The 20,251-nt window shown below is 53.0% G+C and overlaps 1 protein-coding gene across 1 annotated transcript; it reads left to right on the top strand.

The window, feature by feature from the left end:
- Positions 1 to 1,924: 1,924 nt before the first annotated feature.
- On the top strand, positions 1,925 to 18,102 carry TGME49_284040 (hypothetical protein; the record flags this gene model as incomplete). Its single annotated transcript, XM_018781921.1, has 16 exons — positions 1,925 to 5,967; positions 6,368 to 6,511; positions 6,689 to 6,767; positions 7,123 to 7,254; positions 7,912 to 7,989; positions 8,362 to 9,004; positions 9,423 to 9,583; positions 9,841 to 10,549; positions 11,147 to 11,344; positions 11,557 to 11,813; positions 12,181 to 12,541; positions 13,359 to 13,459; positions 14,050 to 14,791; positions 16,267 to 16,760; positions 17,134 to 17,543; positions 17,958 to 18,102. 16 exons carry the CDS (start codon positions 1,925 to 1,927, stop codon positions 18,100 to 18,102), a joined length of 8,697 nt encoding a protein of 2,898 aa, XP_018637732.1.
- Between the last annotated feature and the right edge of the window lie 2,149 nt (positions 18,103 to 20,251).

The raw sequence follows: 20,251 nt of genomic DNA, 5'->3' as shown, positions 1-20,251 counted from the left end.
AGAGAGAGAGATGGAGAGACAGGCGAACGGGGAGAAAGGAAGAGAAAGGACGGTATGAGAGAGGAGCGCCGAACTCGCAGAGCAGGTGTGGGCCGAGAAGAAGGAGAGAGAGACTTTACAGTATGCACATCCGCCAGTCTTCCTTCTCCACGAAAATCCGTTCTCTTCGTTCTTGTTTCTCCTCGCTTTTTTCTTCTTTTCTCTTCTTCCGTATACCACAGGGGGAAAGCTCGAGAAAGCGCCGGCGCTCCTGTTCTCGTCGGGACGCTTGTCTCTCTCCCAAGGCGCGTTTTTCGGAGCTCTGGAGGCAACAGCTCGCAGAGCGAGAGCAGAGACACTCGCATCGAGCGCATGGAAAAGCGAAAGATTCGTTTTGTTACTCGCGTCCTCTTCAAAGTGAGTTTCTTCGCCTCTCCACCTGCACTACTCCCTCTCCGTCTCTCGCGTGTGCACAGAGTTGCTGTCAGAGGGGGGGCGTTTGACGGAGGGATCGGACAAGCGAAGGCCGATTTTCGTCTTCTTCTCCGTGGAAACATGACTTTAACTGGCTCCCAATCCGCCTTTCTCCCGCTCCTTCGAGAGAGGAAGACAACGCGAGAGCGAAGGAGAAAAAAGAGGAAGCAACTCCGTCGCAGGGCCGTCTCGACTTCTCTCCGCCCACCAGAGGAGGGCCAGAGGGCAAGGAAGACACAGCGCAGTCGGAGGCGTCGCCGCGCGGAGACACTCGCCAGCCGAAGAGTAAAAAAAACGAAGGAGAGGAGAAAGAAGAAAGAGAAGAAGAGAGAAGAAGAGAGAAGAAGAAAGAAGAAGAAAGAAAGAGAGGAAGAACGGGAGATGTTTCCTCGCTCCCGGCGCGGGAGAGAGGCGCCTCAGGAGACATCGAGCCGGGAACGAGAGCAGGCCTCGTCTCTGCGTGGAGGAGACAGAGACGGAGCGGGGGGTGGGGGCGTCGCTGCCGCAGCCGAAAAGGCTCGGCAAAAGAATTCAGGAACGAAAAGAGACAAACGCATAGGGCAGAAGAAGGCCGTTCAGCAGGAAAATCGAACGGAAGGAGAAGGAGATAGGAAACCTCTAGTACCAGCGCGGAACTCCCGCGTGTATATCATGGTCTCTCGACAAGACATCGCTGAAAGAGAGAGAGAGCGAGCGGCTTTCCACGCAAAGTTTGCGGAGAGCTTGACTCGGAGAAAAGCGAAAAATCCGAAAGGAGTTGCGGTCGCGCTCGAGAGGAAGAAATGGAGAGGAAAGGAAACAAAGTTGTGTCGAAAACGAGGGGAAAGCGAGAAACTGTCATTGTTCGGAGGCGATTCTATAACCGGAGTCGGCAAAGACAGCCGCGACCAGCAACGCGCACAACATGACGAAAAGGAGAATATTGGCAGAAGAGACCGAAGAAAAAAAAGCCACAGAAAAATGAATTCAATTCGCTTCAATTTTCTCTCGCATAACGACATTAAATTTCGTTAAGCAAAAACGATCGCGGCATTTTCACCCGTTTCTCCCGAAGTTTCCTGTTTCCCCTCCTGCCTCCTTCCTGGGTACCTTTGGGTCTCCCCGTCGCTCCATTGCATCCTGTTTTTTCCTCGATTTTCGACAGAACTGCTTCCTCCTTTCTGTCTCGGACTTGTCCTCAGCTCGGCGTCTCCGCCGGCATCTTGTTCTTTTTCCTCGCGACTCCCCCGAAATTTTCCTAGGGAGGTCCAAACAACAAACAGTTCTTCTTCTTCTCCTTCCTCCTCTTCTTCCTCTTCCTCCTCCTCTTCTTCCTCTTCTTCCTCTTCTTCCTCTTCTTCTTCCTCTTCTTCTCCTTCTTCTCTCTTCTCTCTTCTCTCTGTTCTTCTTCTTCTCCTTCTTCTCCTTCTCTCTTCTCTCTGTTCGTTTGTTCTTTTGTTTGCGCCTCCTTTGCACCTTTCGCCTCCCTTCGATGGGCCGCCACACGCTGCTTCTCGCACCCGATTCCTCCCTTCTTCTCGCTGCCGAGAGACGCCTTCCGGAGCGTTGCACTGCGGGGGCGACTCAGCTGGTCTCCTCTCGTTCGTTCCTGCCTTCTTCTGCTCCGCATAGAGCGCGAGGAAGGACGGAGCTTCGCTTCGAAGCAAGCCATTCAACGCCTCTCTCCTATTATCCCTCGCCTGGTTCGACAGCATGCGACAAACCGAGGCGTCTTTCCTCGTCTCCTCTTCGGAGACAGACGGGAAGGAGAGAGCGAAGAAAGGCAAAAGCGGCAAGCTACGCAAAGACAGCAGGTCTTGACATCGAGCAGAGTCGACAGAGAGCAACTGTCTCAGGAAGAGAGCAAACAACGCGGGGAGGGCAACGTCTGCCGGAGGCCTATGTTTCATTCTCGACCTTTCCTTCGTCTCCTTCTCATCGTCCTTCCTCGACGTCTCCTTCTTCTTTCAACTTCTCGTTTTCTCCCTCTGCCCCTCCCTTGGCCGTTCGTTCCGTCGTTCGCGGCACTCTCTGCTTCCCTCATTGCCTGTCTCTGCTTCCTTCGTCTTTCTTCTGCTCCTCGTCCTGTTCTTCTCTTCGTTTTTGCTCCACGCGAGGAAAAAGAAGCGAAGCGAAGGGTGCAGATGCGGCGACCGTCGTGACTCCCTCTGTCGCATGCGAAAGCCTGGAAGAGAACGCAAAAGCGGAGACTGGCGGACCACTGCAGGACCATCAACCTGTTTCTGAGAGAATCGAGAGAGCAGAAGAAAACCGGGGAGGGAAACCGCGTCTGCGCGCTTTTGCCTTCAATGCTGCCTCCTCGACGATTGCTCGGCTTATCTCGAGGAGAAGAATACGGAGCAGTTCCCAAGCAACCAAGAGTAAAACTCGTCTTCTAGTCTTGATACCTGCTTCCTTCTCCCCAAGTCCATCTTCTCCCGGTCTTTCTTCCTCTTTATCTTCCTCTCCTCCTTCCCATCTTTCTTCTTCCTCATGCCTCGTTTCACCCGTTTCCTCTTCTCCGTCTTTCTCTCCTGCGTCGTCCTCTCGACGCTGGCCGGGGGAGCGAAGTTCTTTCGACGCAGCAGTGGCTGAGGCGAACGCGCTGCTGCGGCGCTGGCCGTCGCTGTCTCCGTTCGTCTCTCCTCTCCGTGAGGAGACAGCAGCGGGCAAGAGAGAGCCTGGGAGTCTGGAGAGAGGGAACAAGCTCGGAGACACAGCACCGACAGAAAAGAGAGAAGCTGAAGATTGCAGTGGCGAGGAAAGGACTGAGGGAGACGCAGCATGGATCGCGGAGGCACAGGAGGCCGTAAAGACCGTGGAGAGAGTTCGACGAGTTCTCTGCATGGCGGACCCAGAGAGGAGCGGGCGGTGCGACTGGAGCGGTCAAGGAAATTTCCCTTTTATCCGGAACGAACAAGAACTTCGAATGTTCTCCAGTGTCTGGTCTCGTCATGTTGAGAAACTTCTTCTTTCGTTTCTCAGAGAGGCCTTTGAAATCCAACATGCGTTGCCCCCCTTCCTGACGCCTGCTGTCTCTTCTTCATCTACTCTTCCTTCTCCCTCTTTTTCTTCTTCTCCCTCTTTTTCTTCTCCTTCTTCCTCTTCGTTCTCTTCTTTCTCTTCTTCCGCTTCTTCGGCCTGGCACCCGGAGTCTTCAGAACCTGTTCAGACACAAGAAGAGGGGTCAGGGCGTCTCGGCGGTTTTCTCGAGAGTCTTCCTGGAGACGCGAAGCGCGCGAGATGCGTGGAGAGAGAGCTGCGCGCGTTGAGTCCCGAGGAAGAAGAAACATTGAATTCAGATTTCTGGGAAGGACCGTTTGACGAGCACGCTGTTGTGGTCTCTCCGATGGCCGCGCTGTCTCTGGAGGAGATCGCAGAAGTAGCTCTGCATGCAAAGAACAAACCTGAGTTTCGACGCCGCCCGGCTTTCTGGCTGTCTCTCACCTCCTGCGCCCTCGCGTACCTTCCGCAGGAGCAGACGCTCGGGATGACGCCTCAGAAAGCAGCGGTGGGGAGGCGAAATGAAGCGAGGACGAGGCGCAGCGGAGACGAGAGAGAACACTGGCTGAAGGAAGGAGAAGAAGGAGATGATGCAGGGGACGAAAGACTGCCGAGGAAAGGAAGAACGGGAGGTGAGACCAGACCGGAAGAGCAAGCAGTGGGGAGAGCAGGAGACGAAGACCAGGGACTGCTGAAAACGCCGAGACAAAGAGGCAGGCGAGAAGAGCGAACTCCAGAGAAGATGGAAGTGAGCCGCGGAGAGGGTCCGCAGGCATTGAGTTGGAGGTGGAAAGACAGCGAACGCGAAACAAACGACGAAGCAACGAGTGAAGGAGCACGACGGAGAGCTTCGAAGGCGCATGCGCGACCGTGGATCGACATTCTTCTCGCTCTTGCGGCGACGCAGCAACTGAAAGACGCCCGCACAGCTTCTCAGCTGCTCTCCCATATTCGTCGATACACGTTTCTCGCCTCTCTGGATGATCTTCTGCATGCGTCGCACCTGCTCGCGGTGCTCCACGGAGTCCACTGGGGGGAGGCTCGAAAAGTCGAAGGAGCGGTGGAGTTCGCGGAGAACAGAGACATCAGCAGAGCTTCGCCGGCGCTGGAGAAGAAGAAAGAGCAACGAAGAGGAGAGGCACACAGAGCCAAGAAGGACAGGGAGGAAGAGGAAACCACAAGGGGGAAACCGAAGAAGGAGAGAAGTTCTTGCGCTTCAGCAGTCAACGAGGAACCAGGGACGTCTCTCCTGTTGTCACAGTCCTTACCTTCACCTTTGTGTCCTCTTCAGAGTACCTCTTCGACTCCATCTGTTGCTTCTCCTCCCTCTGCATCTTCCTCTGCAACGGTTTCTTCTTCTTCTCGGCGGGTGCCGCCTTTCTGCATCGAGGAGAGCGAGCAAACAGGCGAGGAAGCGCTGGCCTCTGAGGTCCATTCCATGCTGAGTTTTCTGCGGCGAAAGAGCCTCCTCCGGCGCAAGGAAATGCCTCTATGTGTGATAGCAGCGGTGCTGCATGCTCACGCGCTCTGGCAAGCCGCGGCTGTGGAGGCCTGGCGGAGACAGAACGACAAAGCGTCTCTCGCAGAGCCTCCCGCATTCTCTCGAGTCGAAGAATACGACGCGGTTGCAGAACGGCGAATGCCGAAGGCGGCAAGAGACCCAGGACGAAACAGACAGCATGCAGAAGAGGAGGAGAACGAAGCGGAGGAAGCAGAGACAGGCAGACGGCAAATCGTCTCCTCGCGCAAAACTGACTCGCAGGACTTGTGGGGAGGAGAGCTGCGCCAACCGGAAAAAGGAGAACGCCAAAACGAAGAGCAAGACGAGGAAGAGCAAGAAAAGGAAGAGAAAGAAAAGGGAGAGAAAGAAAAGAAAGAGAAAGAAAAGGGAGAGAAAGAAAAGAAAGAGCAAGAAAAGGGAGAGAAAGAAGAAGGTGTGTGCGCGTGTGGTGAAGAGACAAAGATGAGTTTGCGTTCTGGAACACAGACAGGACCTTTCCTGGAGTCCTGCATGTATCGAAGCATTCCTTGCCTCTCTCTCGTCTCGTCGACGCCCAGTTTCTTCGGCCTCCTGGGACGTAGGGCGGCGACTCAGATCTCTCTGGAGCGACTTCCTTCGGGGAACAGCGACAGCCATCGAGAGGAGACAGAGAGACCAAAACGACGCAGACGCAAGGGGGACCTGAGATACATTGCTCTCCTTTTCGCGGCGTTTGCAAAGACGCGCTTGGAACTGCCGTCGAGTCTCCTGCGAGCTCTGGAAGCCCGGTGGGGGGTCGAGGAGAAGAGAGAGAGCGACTGCGATAGGCGAGGAAACAAAGCAGAGGAAGCGAAGATTCAAAAGCCTGCAGAGAGAGGGCAGAGAAGGACACAGATGGAAGAAGAGATCGTAGAAGAGGAAGACGAGCTTCTCAGGCGAAGAGGAAAAGAGCTCTTCTGCAGAGACGCAGCCACTGAGGAACTGCAAGAGGAGGCTCCACAGAGCATCGTTCTCCTTCTCTCTGCGCTGAGTCGAAGCGAAGAAGGCAGACGGTCAGTGCGTTTCCATTGTTCTCTGCAAAAAGGGATTGCTTGTTGAGGTGCTTTGCCTCTTCTCTTCTTTTCGAAGCTTCCGTTGAGTCACGCGAGATAACGTTGTGCATCCTGAAGCTTCACTTGCGGCTTGCTCGCCATATGTCTCCTCACCCGTCGCTTTTCCTCTCCAGGCGTTTCGTTCGCGTTTCGCATGTTGTGCTCCTTCTTTCTCTCCCTGGGTGTTCATTGCTTGTGTCTCATCGTCTCTATCTTCTGGGGCTTCCACTTCCTGCGGTTTCTCTCCGTTTCCTTCGCTTCTTTCTTTTATGGCAGGTACGTTCTGTTCTTTCGCTTCTTCTCGCAGTTTCCTCCTCGGACTGGCCTCGAGTTCTCGTCCTTCTGTTTGGCTTTTCTGCAGAAGCGCGGCGTTTGCAGTGTTGGCGGGAGCGCTGACGAAGCGCGCACACCAGCTGGCGGGCCAGCAGCTCGCCATGGGGCTGCATGCCCTCTCTCTGGGGCACCCGTCCGTCGTGAAAAGGAACTCGCCAAGGCTGCTTTTCAGGTAAAGAACCGAGGCCGAACAGAGGCGATCGAAAAGAACCGCCTTTGGCTCTGGTGCGTGCATGCTCACTTCCTTTTGTGAGGCGACTACGTTCCAGACATGCGACTGGTGTCTCCGTTGAACCGTGAACCGCTGGCTCTCCGCTGGTGTGTTTGCCATTTCCCCGACATTTTTCAGGTTCCTCTTCGACCATGGACGACTTCACAAACTCTCCGGTTCGCACCTGCGTCTTGTTCTCGCTGCCCTGTCTCGATCGGTACTGGCCTTCCACCGAAATGCTCTCTTCTTCTCTTTCCTCGTGCTTCGCCGTGACTTCTTCGTCGAAACCATAAACCATAAACCGTCACTCTTCGTTTCCTTTTTCTCCATCGCCGCTTGTTCGTTCTTGCTTCCCTTACACTCTCAGCCTCCCTCTGGCGACCGTCTTGCCTTCCTGTCTCCTTGTTCTTCGCGGCCCCCAGACGCTTCTTCACCCTCACCACCCTTCCTCCAGCAGCTTGTGTCGCTGAACGCTCCGCTGCTCTCTCCACTTTGTCGGCTTCCTTTCCTCTGCGTACTCGAGCCTCTCTTCTGTCTTTTGTCTTCTCTGTCTCGCTCTTCTTTCCTCTCAGCCGCCCCCTCGAGGAGGCCTCTCTCCCTCCACCGTCGACGCCTGCGCTCGCTTTGTCGACGCATGCAGGGCTCCCCATAAAATGCCGCTCGACTGCCTCACTGAGTTGCTGCGTCTCCACAGCGTCTGCCGCGTGAGTGGACGCGTCGCGGAGAAAACAAGACATGCACAGACGGAGAGAGTGACAGTTCCTCCGAGCCGCCTGCGTTGTGCAGAACGAACGAGGGAGACAGAGGAGACGCCCCTAGCTGCGTCTCGCTGGAAGCCGCGGGGATCTCCAGCGCTTCGGCGAGCCGCGGAAGAACACTGAGTTGCCGAAACGACGCAAATGTTTGCGAAAGCGCAAGTGCAGCCAGTGGAGAGCCTAGAGAGAGAGAGGAAGAAGGCGAGACTGAGAGAGAGCGAGAGAGGGGATCGAGAGAAGACAGATGGCGCGAGAGAGCGAGATGGACACAGGATTCCAAGAACTCGCTGAAACATGTATTGTGACAGAGAGAAACAGACAGATGCAGGATAGAGATGGAGATGGTGACAGAGAGAGAGAGATATGGATGGAGACATGGCGGTGTGACTCTACAGTCACGTAGGCATAGAGAGATACAGATAGGGATAGAGACAGGAGGAAGCGACCTCTTCTGACAGTTCTGCAGAAGAGGGACGCAGCGGACCAGTGAGACGCATGTTACGGATGTGCAGACATGAGATGGACTCGGGTATAGCTTCGCGTCGAACTCGAAAAAAGCGCAAGGGATTTGCATGTGAGATTTCTCTCTTTTGCCTGCTTATTCAGGTTTTCGACTCTCAGTTCCTCATGACTGCTTGGAAAGTTCTCCAGCGAAGATCCACAGAACTCACCAGATTGTCACATGTGAGAGCAACGAGGGAGCAAAAAAGTCACCGTCTTTATGTCCTTTTCAGTTTCTTTCACCTGCGCCTGGATCGCCTTCTCTGTGGCCAGGCGGGCACCAGGCTGAAGCTCCTCTGCTTTCGCACTCTTCGTCGATTTCCTTTTCCTTTCTTTCCTTCCTTTCCTTCCTCCACTTCTTTCTCACCCTCCTTGCGTGTTGGCATTTCGTTTCTTTTGTTCTTCTACACCCGTCCCCTTCTTTTCTTCTGTTCTTCCTCTTCCCCTGTTTTTTTCGCGTTTGGCTGGTGTCCATTCGTCTGCCTTCTGGGCTGCTTTCGTTCTCCTTCTCATCCTCTTGCTTTCCGCTTGACTCTTCGCTCTTTTCTGTCGCAGGTGACTCGCAGCCTCCAATCCTTGGCTGTCCTTCCGACAGATTTGCTCTTGAAGGACGTTTCGTGGGTACGCCTCTCCGGCGCCGAGTGCATGTCACAGCCTGATCCCGCGACAAGACATTCGACCTCTCCTCTCGCCTCTTCCTCTTCTTCCTCGTCTTCTTTCTCATCTTCTTCCTCGTCTTCTTCCTCTTCTTCCTCATCTTCCTCCTCATCTTCTTCCTCTTCTAGCTCTGTGTCTTTCTCTGCTGCGACTCCGTTTCTTTCTCGACCTCTTCAAAAAGAATCGCATGCAGCGCTTATCGCATTCGTGGAAGCTCGCAGTCAGACTTTGTTGACGTTGGAGCGGCAAGCAGCGAAGGCGATTTCGGGACTTCTCGCGCTTTCGCTCTCTTCTCGCGCCAACAGCAGTGCCGACTCCACTTTTTGCCTGCGCATGCGCGGCCCTGCGGAACACCCTCTCGAGTTTCTCCCTGCGGTTGCGTCCTCGTCTTCGCTCTCGTCGTCTTCGCTCTCGTCTTCTCTGTCGTCTTCTCCCTTCTGCGCTTCCTCTTCCTCGACTTCTTCCCTGTTGGGCTTGCGCGACCGTTCTCCCTCCCGCACGGTGGCTGCATGCGCGCAATGTTCACTGGCAAAGGCGGACGGTGAGAAGTTATGACAAATGGGAGGAAAGCGCAATCGACAGAGTCCATGCAGTCCCCGCTCTGCCTATCCACGTCGTCCTCTGGAGTTCCATCTGTATAACCTTCGGATATCTTTTGTGCTTTTTCTCTGCCGACAGGTCTTCTCCTCGTCTTTGCTGCCCTTGTCTTCTTCCTCGTCTTTGCTGCCCTTGTTTTCCTTTTCTCTCTCTCTGCTTGTGTGTGCCGGTCTCCGTAGTTCGCGCTGCTTCGACTCCCCAGCTGTCCTGTGGTTCAGTCTATGACATTCATTGACAAGGTCTCGATTCCACTTTCCCCCGCTCCCCTGCGAGAGTACAGTTGCTCATAGATACAGCGAAAGAGCGTCTCTGACCAACGAGCGTCTCCCCGAGAATCCTTGATTTCCCCGATGGTCTTTCAGATGCGCGACTACGCCTCCCCTGGGGACATACCCCGAGAGAACTCACCGATCTGCTGCATGCGCTCGCGCAGTTGATTCCGCCTGGCACAGAGGCGCGGGAGGAAGGCGACCCTTCGTCCTTTCTCCTCGCCTTCGCCTCTCCAAATCCCCCACAGGCGAAGGTAAATTTTTTGTTTCGACGTCGCAGGCAAAGCTTCTGAGGGCCTTTTACTTGCCATATGCGCCTACATATCGCCTGGGATTTTTTGGACGCTGGCTTGCATGGACATGACGCCTGCCCATACCTACACTTGACATCGATATTACCGCACAAGCACTCAACGCCCTTTTGAGGAAAAATCAGGAGCCGCAAGCCACAACTATGGAGCTTTTGCAGATTCCGCGATCGTGCGTTTTGCGTTTCGTTTTCTTCTTCCAGGACTTCATCTCCTTCACTCCTCCGCGGCTTCAACCTGCGTTGCTTCACACGCTGCTTCGCCTTGTGCAACAGCCTGAGTCTCTTGCCTTCTTCGCCTTTGACCCGACCAGCCTCGAGCGCCTCTTTGCGGTTTCCATTCATCTTTTTTCTCGCCTGGTGTCACAGAGAACAACTGCTGAAACGCGGCAAACCGGCTCGGCCTCCATCCAGTCTTCTTCCCCGACATCGTCCTCCCCTTTTTCTTCTTCTTCTTCTTCTTTTTCTTCTTCTTCTTTTTCTTCTTCTTCTTCTTTTTCTTCTTCTTCTTCTCATTTCTCTGCTCCTTCCTGGTCGCACGTCTCCTCTCCCTGGGCGTCCTCCCGCCCTGAGCTGTTACCTCTCGAGAAAACGATAGGCCTCCTGCACTCTTACCTTGCGTCAGCTGCTCCCCGACATCTGTGTCCACTCGTCTCTCCTTCACATTCGTCCATGTCGCTCTTCCGCCTCTTCCCTCTCTTGCTAAGGGAGGATTCTGCTTCTGCTCCCGCGACCGCGGCGCCGTCGCCTTTTGCGGAAGCCGCAGCGACGCAGAAAAAGCTGAACAAGGAGCAGGAAGAGAGACAAGGAGGTCGAGGAGAGACATATCTAGCTGAGAGAGCGGCGAAAGAACGCAGAGCCTTCGCAGCGCCCAGAGAGCGGGGCGGCGATATCAAGGAAGCCATCAACGAAGGTAAGACAGAGGAAGAACAGCGCAAAGAAGGAAGCAGCTAGGGAAGGAAGAAATGAATGAAAACGGGGAGGCAGCAGAGAGGAAGAGAGGACGAAGGCACCGACGAGAACGACTTACATCCAGTGAACACAGACGTACGGAGATGGGTGGTTTTATAAGAGCGGGGGAACAAACCACGAAAGATGGAACAAGGAAAGCGACAAAAACGAGGTGACCTTTTTCCTGTTTTGTCGACGTCTCATTGACATTCCCTTCACAGGATATCCGAGAAGGACACAGGATGTACTCCAGATTGATCTCTGTGGTTGTTTGAAGACTCTGTGCCGAAAGAGTTTTCGTTTTTTGTCTCTTCTGTTCTGCGTGCGTGGGTGGGCCTTTGTTGCTCCTTGAATGCGCCATTTGACAATTCGAAAAGGAGAAGCTCTGCTGTCAATTTCTTATGTTCGAATTTGAAGAATTTGAACGGGGAATCCTTGTAGAGAAAGCGAGGCAATCTGTTGTGGTAGCCTGGAGGTCTGTCTTGGTCTCGACGTTTCTTCGCTGATTCGAAACGCGTGATCAGCTTCTCTCCCCGGTTTCGCTCTTTCGACTGCGCAGCTCGGACTGTCTTCCGATTAGGATGCAACGCACCCTTCCTGTTTCGTCTGCCCTCTTCTTCACCTCTTTCGTCTTCGGCGTACGTCCGCGTTTCCTCTTCTTCATCGCCTTCGACGTCTCCGTCCCCCGCGCCAGTCGCGTCTGCGTCGTCTCTCTCAACTCAGATTGCCTCTGTTCTGGGGCAGTGCGAAAAGCATGGTGAGTGCCGAGACAGCAGGAGCGGAGAACAAGACGCCCCTGTCCAGTTCGAGATCTCTTCTGTCTCGAGTTCTTGTGCTCCGTTTCGTGTCTCGAGGGTCGGGAGGGCGTGAGTCGCGGGAAGTCCTTTTTTCTCCGGATGCTGACTTTCCTTCTCGCCTTTGCATGCGCCGGCTCTCGCCTTCTCTGGGTGACCTCGCCTTTGTGTTCAGTTCTCTCGGTCGCCTATTCACACGCTCTGCCCGGTCTTCTAGAAGCTCTAGCGTTTCAACCGAGCGAAGAAGAACAAGACGACAGAGAAAAAAGGGAACAGGGAGAAAGCGAATCGCTGAGGCGGACGCAGCGTCTCGGAAGATGCAGGCGACACCGAGGCGATGATCGACTTGCCGACTTCCAGAAAAGACGAAAACAAGGAGGAAAAAAGGAAATCTTCCCTCGAGAGAAACCGCGTCTTTCTTGCACCAACGAGGTATGCCGTGTCTTGGGCTTGTCCTCTTTTGAAGTCTCTTTTCTCTGTCCATTCGATCCCGCTTTGGTTGTCTGATCGTCGCTGGCGTTTCGCCTCCTTCGTTCCCCTTCTTCCTGTGTCGTCTCTTTTGCCTGCCTGTCGCCCTGCGAGACTGCATTTCTCCCGTTCCTTTCTCTCGTGTAATCTTGCTCTCCGTTGGCTGTCTTCCTGCATCCCTCTGTCCTCGCCATTCTGTTCGCCTCCACACTCTTCGTTATGTCCGAGACTTGATCTTCTGCACCGACTCCTTTAAACTCCAAGATCTCCTCCAGCAGTCCACCTCGTGAAACGCACGCGTTCTTTCGTCTGCGAGTTTTCTCGTTTGCAGCCTCTCGCCTTCTCCACCCTTCTCGATCTTCTTGTGGGCGTCTTGACTTTGTCGCTTCGGCGCCTTCTCTCTGCGTCTCTCCCTCCTTCGAGTCCAGACGCCACAGAGCAAGATACCGGGAAGGACGAAGCAGAGAAGAAGGCGATGCAAGGAGAGGGGCGTCCGGTGAAAGCGGAGGGGGGACAGAGGACGGGCATAGAAAGCGAACGGAGAGCAGGTAAAACGCACCACAGAAGCAGAGTGGCGGAGAGCGAAGATGCGGGAGAGAGAAAAGAAGAAGAGCTGCAACGCGAGATTCTCGTACGCCTTCTGCGCGCCTTGGAGAAGAGCCGACTGAGTGCCGGCGACGAAGAGCGAGCGCGTGAGTCTTTGCATGCGGAGATAGAAAAGAAGGGGAATTTCGAAAAAAAGCCAAACATTATCGACAAAGGCCTGCTCAGCCAACACACTTGTACCGGCTCTGTCCCTGGAAACAGCCGCCGGAGGAGCTTCTCGACAAGGATTTTTTTCGTTTTTCTTTGCGTTTAGCGCTCTGTGGTGCACCTCTGTCTGTGCTTCTTCTTTTCTGCGGCGCCTCGGCTACGGAGCTTTTCAGTTCGTACTCCAAGATCGAAACGAGAAGTCTGGTTTGCGGCATGCGCTCCCCCGAAAAGAGCTTAGGGTCCGAGGCCTTTCTTCTTTATCGGTCCCTGTACCCTCCACACATCGTTCTCTGCTCTCGTTATCACTGCTGGGTGTTTTGTCGCCTTCCCGTCTGCTTCTTCGCCTCCGTTCTCTCTTCGTTTTTTTCATGCTTTCTCTCTTGGTTTCTTCCACGCTCTCGTCTGCGATGGCTGTCGCTTCCATGGCCTCGGTGCCTAGCGGCAAGTGACAGGAAGGTCCTGCCTCCTTGTTCAGGCCGTCCTCGGTGTCTCTGTTTCGGTGAGAGGCGCCTTCTGCACTGCGTATTTCCCCTCTTTTCCGCTGTGCTGGAATCCTTTCTCGTCTCCACTGTTCGCTTTCCTTTCTCATCTTGCCACTGCGTCGTAGGCAGCATCCACTGTTGCATGTCTCGCGAAGTGTACGCCAAACGCGCTGACGCAGCGTGGAGGTTCCAGATGGACTAGCTACGAAGATGAATGCATGCAGCCGAGTCTCATTGCATTGCTCTCGTCCTGCGTTCCGGCTGTGTTTCTCAGCTGCTCTGATCTCTCTGCTTTCCCTCGCTCTCAATGGGCTCCAGTGCCTGCAGCCTGAACTCTGGGATCGTTTCTCTTCTGCTCTCACTCGTCACCTGCGAGTAAGACAGCGGCGTCGAGGAAAGGAGAGGAAAGGAGGGAAGGCGATGAACGGAGAGTTGTTTCTTGGCAGCTCTGAGGAACGTCGCGTTCCTTCTTGTGCATGAAGAAAACGAAAGTCGGGAGAGACCGGCGTTACGAGGGGAGCACCTGGAAGGGAACTCGTAAGGCTTCCCTGTTCTTGACCAGGAGGCGCTGAAAGAGAGACAGCGCGGTGCACAGGGCTACTCAGTGCAGAGCGTTCTCGTCTGTCAAGGGGGTCTGTGCATTTGTCTTTAGCGCGCCATTCTAAATTCGTTCGTCTGCACACCCTCTTCGATTCGTGGGGACGTCAACAAAGGCGCAGACTCATTTTTTATGTCCGTCTACGTCTCTATAGTTATCTATTTCTGTGGATCGCTATCTCCAGCTCTCTGCACTTTCAACGTCTGACGTTGTATTTCTTCACCTTGACCTCCTTTTTTCTGCAGCTCAACTGTACGATCTCCGTCTGTATCTCGATATGCAGGATGTCTGGATTTGTTTACGTTGCGACGTTGCTCAAGACCTTTGATTGTTTCGTGTGGACTTTCACACCTGTCTGCTGCTTCAGCATCTGCAGTCTAAGCGAGACGAAGAAAGGCCTTCGCTGAGACCTTGTGGAGACTCTTTGAGCATGCCTTTCTCGCCAGCTGTCCTGCCTCGGCTTCTCGCGCCTTCTGGTAACCACGCTGGTTTCCCTTTGCTTTCTGAGGAACGCGAGAGAGAGACCTCCGCTCTCCGTTCTTCAGATGACCGTGACGTCCTGGACAGACGCGCAAAAGAAGGACCGCTTCCTCGCGGAGCGACCAGCGAGCACCGAGGAACAGGCCGACTGGTTCGTACGTTAGAAAAAGAGTCTCTCCGTTCGCAGCGGGAGCCTCTTTCCCCAGATGTCATCCAGGTTCCATCAGACCACAAGCATCTTTGTTTAGAGAGCAGTTCCCTTCCTGCAGAGAACGAAGGTTGCTTTCCGTCTGCCTCGAGCGGGGGCGCTCCCCCCTCCTTGTCTCCCGCGTCTCCTTATCCGAAGCACGGAGGCAGCGAGGAGACACGACTGCGGTTGTCCACAGCGGAGATGAAGACAAAGAGAGCCGAGCGAGAAGAAACGCAGCCGACGCAAGTGCAGACAATCGCGAGCGAGAAACGGCAGCAGCAGGAGGAGAGAAGGAGGAGAAAGGAGGCGGCACGATGGTTGTTGCCGTCTGCAGTCCAGACTGGAAGTTCCGGTCGAGGGTCAAAGTCAGGCGTTTCGCGTTTTTCGGGATCTCTGGAAACTCGAGACGGAGCGCCGGATTGGTCTCTTCGCTCATCAGGTGAGATAGAGAATGGTAAAGCTCACAAACGCTCTGCATCAGCGACGAAATCGATGCGATCCCTCAGAGACGAGTTCGCAATTCCACCTTCAGCTGCACCGCTTGGACTGAAAGCCGCAGTTTGGAAGAGACGCTCTGCAGGTCCATTGCACAGAGATGCAGTTTACAGATTTCCTAGACCTTTGACGCTTCTGCTGCAGCTCGACGGCAGCAGACGCAGCGGCCTCCGGTCCTTCGAGAGCATGCGAGCCGCAGCAGAAGGAGTCTGCGTGTGTGTGTCTCCAAAGCAAGGGATGCTCGGCCGGGAAGCCGCCGTCTCTCCTAAGTTTGAGTTAACGCCTCGATTTCTACAGCTTGTCGCATGGCCTTCCGGAGCGCGCCTTCATACTGGAATTCTCTGTCGCGCGCGCTCTGAAAATCCCAAAATAGGGTCCTGCGTAACTGTTCAACGTCGTGCAGTTGACGCTGTTTTGCGTTGTTGTGTTGCCGAACCGGAGCCGTTTTGCAAGTCAGATTCCCCTCAGGCGCCCGCGTCTTCTTTCTGCCGTTCTGCAGCCTTCCTCAGTCCTCTACGCTTGTGTTTTTATCTGCAAATCTGTTCAAGAGTGCCGGCACCCGTCCAGATACGCGTCTTTGCACAGACGCCAACGGCGGGAAGAGACCTGGCGATCTCAAATCGGATGGTGTAGTGCTGGCCAGCGAAGATTTGAGAAAAATCAGTATTCGTTGACAGTAGCTGGCCATATGATGCAGATGTCGAAGGTAGTAGTCACGACTGAATCTAGGAAAGGAAAGCTCGCCTCCAGTCTAGGGAGAAGAGTTTCCGAACCTCCAGTGGATCGTACCACACAGCAGGTACCGTCGCGCGTACCTCAGTTCATTCTCTGTGTCCTAAAGCATGCACAGGCAGATGGCGGTCGAAAAAGAATTCGTAATGCTCGTTTACATCCTGTCCGCCTTTGCGTTCGCGTCGCCGTTCATGCGGAATCTGCTGGAGGCCAATGCCTAGAAATTGAAACCTACACGAAAGAGGAGACAGCTCGGATTCGCTGGCGTCTCGTCGATCCTTTTCACAGTGTTGACTCTCACTGGCAATTTCGCAGACGCGCGTCTCAGCGAGGTTTCCTCACTGCGTCCTGTCCCGTCGTGTGGGCGAGCCGGCGCAGCAGATGTCTTTCAGGTTCTCCGGCGGTCCTCACCCTTGCGGTTTCCAGTGAACTGGCGATTCGAACGCTGTCTCCCAATTTGTGCCAACGCGAGCGTTGTCCTGTCTCCACATCCATGCCTCAGACATCTACGCATTCCACGTCTCTACATACATGCAGATGTTTAGATATGCATGCGTACAATACCTGCACCTATTTGCACATATATACGTTTTCATTTATGCTCGTACAAAACGATTTACACGCGTTTTGTAGAGACGAAGCGTTTGAGAGAGAAAAGGCGAGATTCTTTTTGTCTTTTTCGCTCAGGCCGTGTCTCGTGGAGCCTTTGCTGGTGTCACCGGCGCAGTGTGGAGGCGTCGCATGCAGCTGCGGCATTTCTTTTTCAAGTTTTCTGCCGAGTTTCGGAGGGCGCGACAAGGCTGGGCACCGTGTCTGAGGAGCCTGGCGACCCGCGAGAGAGCGACGGTCCCTGTGCCTCTCTGCCGCCGGCGAATCCCAGAGACGGCTGCAGGAAGGAAGTTCCTCACTGCGCGTCTCCGCGTTCTCGCGAAGGCGTTTCGAGGGACGTGCAAGTCCGCGAAACTCAGCAGACTCAGACAGCCGCTGCGTCTCGTCCTCGCTTGCAGCCTGCGCTGCGTGGAACCGCAGTGGCTCTTGACTCGCTGGTTGCCCTCAGCTGGCGCCTCGTCTCCGTCGGAGGTCGAAGCATTTTCCGTGTAGACTTAGCGCGGCAGGAGAAGAGTGAAGCGAAGCAGCCGAAGACGGCGACATGCGGAGACCGCAGGCCGAATCGCATGCGCGTAGGTGCAATATTATAAATAAATATATATATATATATATATAAATATATATATAGATAGATATAGATATAGGTGATTCCAGCGACAGAGAGGAAGAAGCATGGTTTTGCAGAGAGGCAGCAAATACTGCATGGCAGAAGGAGACTGAAAAGGAAATACACGCTGCGAACGCAGACACCGGGGAACGGTCGTCAGCTTCCCTCGTTCTCAGATTTCAGAACTCAGAAGAGAAGGGAGGAACACCCTTCAAGTGTGGAAAAGGCCGAAGTAGGCAGCGAAATGTTCTTGGATCTTCGAGGAACAAACCATACCTTTTGGACGCTTTCGTATCTCTTCGAGGATGCACCTGTGGCGTCGCCGTTACTCCGTGCAGATCTACTTTTTCTTGCTGGCGCCGGACGATGTTTTCTTGTTGCCTGTCTTTCGGCGACTTGGTCCTTCTCTCGGCTCTTCCTCGTTGTCACCTCTTTCCCTCTCGCCAGTCCGCGAGCACACGAAGCTTCCACAACTCTCTTCCTCGTCGAGTGCCTCTCTCGGCTCTGCGTCTTCGACAGCTGATCCTGAGAAGATTCAACAGCGGGAGAAAAGGGAGACGGCGAAACGCTCTTCTGCACTCCAGTGTGAAGAGGAGGAATCGCCAGGCAAAAGTTCTCTATCATTTTTGCCGCACAGTTCCGATGCGACGCTTCTCCACCCGAGAGTGTTTCTTGAACTCTACGTTGCCGACAAGGTCTTGACGCAACGCGCGAATGCATGCGTTGTCGAGTCCAGTTCGTCGCTCAGGTGAGAGCGTGAAAGAGCTCGAAGGGGAGAGAGGAGTTGAAGGCTCTGCCACAAAAGAGGATTCCTCTACCCATGCACAAAAGACATGGAACTACACAGTGTAAGCACCTGGAGCCAGTTCGCTCCCCCCCTGTACCTGCCAACAAATATATACATATATATATATATATATATATGTATGTATATATATGTATGTATATATATGTATGTATATATATGTATGTATATATATGTATGTATATATATGTATGTATATATGTATGTATGCGTGAATACGTGGGCTAGATCGTTAACGATGGAGTAGCGTGTACATTTAGGGTGTAAAAGAGAGTCTACGTTTTCTGCATAGTTCGACGTCTGCACGAAGATGCAAAGCGAAGCTGCTTTTCTTTCACTTTGTCTATTTTTGTCCAGCGAAGAGAGTTTCTCAGACCGCCCTGCCATCCGACTCGTGCCCCTCCTGACGCAGGACTTACGAGGCCTTTTCGCGAGTGCTCAGGACGATCGGGAAGCTGTCAGATATCTCATCCATTCAGTCGTGAAAAGCTGTTTCGCTTGAGTGTTTTTGGGAAGGTAAAACGCTTGCCTCCATCAGCGTTTTATCTATCTAAATTTGTGTATGTTTAAAACATACAAAACAGTTGCTGTCCGAAATAAGGGAAAGGGAAGCATCTCGATCTGTGCATATGATTCAATGGATATATATATATATATATATATGCATGTTTCTACATGATTATATATGTATGCATATCTTTATACATATGTTTGTATATATTTATGCATTTATGTATATATATATATATATTTGCGTGTGTACAGGCATATATGAATCCGTGTATGCAGGCAAATTTGAGAGCGGAAGGGAGTTGATCACATGCTTCGGTCGTTGATAGATATGGTATAAACAACTTGGCTGGAAGTGATCAGTTTTTTTTCTTGTCTGTCGTGGCAGGTCGTTTTCGTTCTCGTCTTTTTCCCCACCAATCCATTCGTTTCTTCTTTCCGACCGAACAGTGATGTTCTACCAAAAGCGATCAGCATGATGACGCGGTGTCAACCTCGTTTTTCGGTTCGCTTGCCTGACGCTTTCCGTTTTTTCGCATCCCTTTGTGACCGGCACCTTAAAACGCATGCAGTCTTCCGCCCAGATACACTTCGCTTTTTCACTCGCTTTCTGCGCTTGTGCTTCGCTGCAAGCACAGCTTGAGGCATACGCTTGTTTTTAGTGCGTCTGTTTACTGAAAGAGAGGTCCGACGACGTTGGAAGTAGAAACTACGTTTCTTTTCACAGCGCGTAGTGCCTTTCAAGGCAAGAAGAGCACTGGAGAAAAAGACCTGCATGCCAGCTTGGGCGTCAAGCCTGGACAACTGCTACGCCATTTCCTGCGACGCGTAAAGCCACTGCAGATCTGTGAAGCACACAGCTATGGCTTCTCTCAACTGTTTGGCAGAGGGCCGTATCTCAGGAAGCGACATTTTCACTCGGTTTCGCGGCAGAAGGAAGGCAGGCTCTTCGAGAGCTTTCAGCTGTGGCTGGTCGACCAATGAAAGAAGGAGGAAACACAGAATCTATAGTCCGGTGTGACGGGTCTAGCAGTGAAACGCTGGTCGACCAATGAAAGAAGGAGGAAACACAGAATCTATAGTCAGGTGTGACGGGTCTAGCAGTGAAACATGAGGGGAAAGGATTTTCCAAACGAAACTGCTTGTTTCTTTTAGCTAAGGGCAACGTTCAGAAAGAACGTTTCTTTGAATCTCCCCCCCTCGCAAGAGAGACTCGGAGAAAGCTTGACACAGGTGTGTGTCTGTAAAAGGGAACTGCGCGGTGAGTGCAGACGCGTCTTTGGGGACGCCCCTGAAGGTCTCGTTCAGAGAGACAAGGCAATGCCTTCTCAGATTCGCTCTGAAAAGGAAGGAAAAGAGATTTATGCAAGCAAACGAATGCAAGCTCAATTTGCGGCAGGCACACGGCAAGGGACACAGATGGATAACGCATGCGTCCATGAAATTGGATAAAAAAAAAAACAAAAGGAGTGCGAAATGACTCACAAGGAATCAGCCGCAGAGGCAACAGTGAACGCGCGACAGAAGATCCGAGAGCCTTCCTCTGTTGTCAAGAAAAGAAGAAAAAACTCTCGAAATACTGAGGGACGCTTCAATCATCTTGCAAACGTTTCGATAAATACACATATATATATATACACATATATATATATACATATATATATATATATATATATATATATATATATATATATAAGGTACACAGACATATCTATACGTCTGTCCCTGCATATACGCTTGCATAGATGCGTCTATCTGCCTGAGTCAGCAAGGATAGACAAGCAGAGAAGCACGAAGAAGAAAACAAATTCTACTCGCCACAGAGGCGCCCTTTTGAAAGGGACAGCCTCCGATTGCCACGAAAGGTTCTGCATGACAAGCGTCCTCGACACAGCCACTCATCGGCCGCTGCGTCGCATCCATTTTTCGCCAAACGGTTTTTAGAGAATTAACTTCGATGCATGCACCTCGAGAGGCGACGAGATGCGCATGAATCTATGTAAAAATCTATATCTCAATCTGTATATAAAAGTATACGTATTTTCGTGTATATCTACAGTTCCAGGTCTTCGTTGAAGGAGATCAAAGAAATCCATTTCGCCTTGTCGTACCTTTCCTGTATGCAGTTATCCTTAAGATAC

This window comes from Toxoplasma gondii, chromosome V (genome assembly GCF_000006565.2).
Source record: "Toxoplasma gondii ME49 chromosome V, whole genome shotgun sequence".
Taxonomy (NCBI): Eukaryota; Apicomplexa; class Conoidasida; order Eucoccidiorida; family Sarcocystidae; genus Toxoplasma; species Toxoplasma gondii.
The sequence above is the reverse complement of the archived record's forward strand: the minus strand, read 5'-3'. Positions and strand labels throughout refer to the sequence as shown.